The sequence below is a fragment of the Nelumbo nucifera genome, chromosome 5, assembly GCF_055504915.1.
Source record: "Nelumbo nucifera cultivar China Antique chromosome 5, China Antique-T2T, whole genome shotgun sequence".
Taxonomy (NCBI): domain Eukaryota; kingdom Viridiplantae; phylum Streptophyta; class Magnoliopsida; order Proteales; family Nelumbonaceae; genus Nelumbo; species Nelumbo nucifera.
The window spans coordinates 27,057,991-27,060,770 of record NC_142653.1 but is presented as its reverse complement, the minus strand read 5'-3'; the positions used below and the strand labels follow the sequence as shown (position 1 = coordinate 27,060,770).

The following is a 2,780-nucleotide window of genomic DNA, read 5'->3' as shown; positions in this document are numbered from 1 at the left end:
TTTGCATATATATATATAGAGAGAGAGAGAAATAAAACAGTGGGAAATGGAAATAGAGGACAGAGCCATGTTGGCTCCCTGTCTTGGTGTCTTTACTCCACAATCGACATAGAGAAAGAACCCAGGAATTCCCCCGCGGTTCCACTGCTGTACGCACTACGTAGTCAGTACAGTGCGCCACCTAACCCAAGTGAAATCCAACCCTAAGATTCTTCACATCCACTCCATTTCTCTTTTTCCCCCGTCCAAAATCCAAATCTAAACCCATTTAACAACAACTTTGAAACCCGAACCAGCCAGAAGCCGGAAAACCCTTTCGGCTTTTCCATCGCAATTTGCATATTTTTATTTTTGCTTCATTTCATGCTTTCCAATATTTTAATACCACAAAGTGGCGGTGAAGTTGGATTATATGTTAAACCTGTAACAGTGGTTTTGAGAATTGAGATGGTTTTATAATCAGATGGATACCCATACCCGTACCCTAGTTACCTGAACCTATTGTCAGACTCGGTTCAGTCAGAACTCAGAGGTTAGAACCAATCCCAGGCGGGGATGTCCAGCTTATATGCACGCCTATCTGCTTATCTCTATCCATCCAGCACTCGATTTTGCAGATACAATTTATCAAACTCAAACATAAAAATGATCTGAACCTCTCTCTCTCTCTCTGGTGGGTTTTCTTCAAGTTGTTGACTTCATTCATATTTTATTCATTAAATAAACCAAAATGTCACCTCCAACCTCTTATAAGTCCATACACCAATTTTCAATCTACTCTCTTAATTGGTTCTGTGGTTTTAGCTTCTAAAAGTCCTCGCTCTTCTCTTCTCTTCTCCATCGTTGTACTATCTATCTTCTATTGCTAATTTCTCTCGTTCCTGTCAAATATAAATCTCAGAAGAGGCAAACCCATATAGCAATTAAACAATGAAGATCCAGTGTGATGTTTGTGATAAAGACGAGGCCTCTGTCTTCTGCTCCGCCGACGAGGCTGCCCTCTGCGATGGATGTGATCGCCGTGTCCATCACGCAAACAAGCTCGCCGGCAAACACCTGCGCTTCTCCCTCCTCCACCCTTCCTTCAAAGAGGCTCCTCGTTGCGACGTCTGCCAGGTAGAATTTCAGATCTCTCTTTCTCTCTGGTATTAATTGTTCAGAGTTTTTACGTTGATTTAATTTTGTTTTCCTTTCTTTAATTTCTATTTCGCGTTGTTGTAGGAGAGACGTGCCTTTCTGTTCTGTCAGGAGGACAGGGCGATTCTCTGCAGAGAGTGCGACCATCCTATTCACACGGCCAACGACCACACCAAGAAACATAACAGGTTTCTCCTCACCGGCGTAAAGCTTTCATCCTCCTCTTCCTTGTACTCCGCCACCAACTCATCCACCAATGAAGCCTGTGATTCCCTGAATGGTAAAGTCAACGAGAACAAAATCTCCAAGTTGTCCAAAAAGCAAAAACCCATGCCTGTTCCTTTCGGAGAGATTGTTCATCCAAAACCACCGATGGTCGAGAAACCACCAGCAGCAGCCACTATTACGACATCTAAAGCTGATGATCATCCGGCAAGCGAAGGATATTCGACCAGTAGCATAACGGAGTATCTGATGGAGACGTTACCAGGCTGGCAAGTCGAGGACTTTCTCGACTCCTATTCTGCTCCCCATGGTTTCTGTAAGGTTTGGCGTTATGCCCATTTTTTATTTTTATTATTTTCCCCTTGAAGTTCACCTCCCTCAGCACTTCGTCTTCTCTTATTCTCAGACACACCCATCAGACGAGCTTGTGATGATTTAAAAAATAATAATAATGAAATTTATTTATGGTTTTTTTTTTCCTTTATTTCAGGGTGATGCTCTGTCTCCATTTCTAGATATGGATTTTCAAAGCAATTTGAGCTTTTCTCCTCAAGATACAACGATCTGGGTACCCCAAGTACCACAAGCCTCGTATCCTGTAAACTGCCTTCCCAACCAAATCAGTTTCCTAAGTGGATTTAAGGAGCTAAAGGAGGCAAGCAATTTCAAGACTAGTAACAAACGATGGAGAGATGACAGTCTTACAGTCCCCCAAATCAGCTCACCATCATGCGAGAGGTCTACACCTTTTTGGTAAAAGGGAAAAAAAATCTATTCCCAGAAAAGAAAAACTGACCAACCTTCCCCGTTTTGACGACATCTTGATTCCCCTGTAGCTTCAAATTTCATTCCTTTCTTCTTCTACTTCTTACTTCTCCCCCCAACCCCCTCTCAAAGACTAGATCTTTATCTTTCCTTGTGTAGTATGTACTTTCGTCCATCTTGGTTTGTTTCATTTCCTCTTCACTTATTTTGGATTTGGAATGGATCTTTGTAAATATCACTTAGGAGTTTGGAGCAGTTTCTCTGTTTTTATTCATTTATTTCTTTCTGTGTATCTGTCGAGCCATGATTGACAAATGAAGTAACACAGTAACAACCCACAAACCCCCTTCCCCCGAGAAGAAATTTAAGGAGAAAGATCTCTTGTCCGTACTAATTCTGGTGCTGAATACAGCAAGTCCAAAGTACGCTTTTCAGTTGTATATCAGTAAACCGAACTACAGAAGGCAATAAAGCAAAAACCATTTGGGGGAGGGAAGGAGAGATACAGAGTCACTGAGTCAGTGCTCAGTAGTGGTCGAACATTGGTAATTGGAATTGATCCCAATTGCCTTGTGTAATTCGGTTTCATTGTTATTTTAGTTTAGCTCAATATATGCCTTCTCTCCCTCTCTCAGGGACAACTCATCGATTGA

The 2,780-nt window shown here is 41.9% G+C and overlaps 1 protein-coding gene across 1 annotated transcript; it reads left to right on the top strand.

Moving 5' to 3' along the window:
• The first annotated feature begins 256 nt into the window (after positions 1-256).
• On the top strand, positions 257-2,382 carry LOC104607540 (B-box zinc finger protein 20-like). Its single transcript, XM_010273204.3, has 4 exons — positions 257-673; positions 902-1,116; positions 1,222-1,683; positions 1,853-2,382. The coding sequence occupies exons 2-4, from the start codon at positions 931-933 to the stop codon at positions 2,117-2,119; spliced, it is 915 nt and encodes a 304-aa protein (XP_010271506.1). The 5' UTR covers positions 257-673; positions 902-930; the 3' UTR covers positions 2,120-2,382.
• The last annotated feature ends 398 nt before the right edge of the window (positions 2,383-2,780 follow it).

Coding starts and splice junctions, on each gene's coding strand:
- LOC104607540 (XM_010273204.3), top strand. CDS start 931: ATGAAGATCCAGTGTGATGTTTGTGATAAAGACGAGGCCTCTGTCTTC. Junction 1,117..1,221: donor CTCGTTGCGACGTCTGCCAG/GTAGAATTTCAG, acceptor GCGTTGTTGTAG/GAGAGACGTGCCTTTCTGTT. Junction 1,684..1,852: donor CTCCCCATGGTTTCTGTAAG/GTTTGGCGTTAT, acceptor CCTTTATTTCAG/GGTGATGCTCTGTCTCCATT.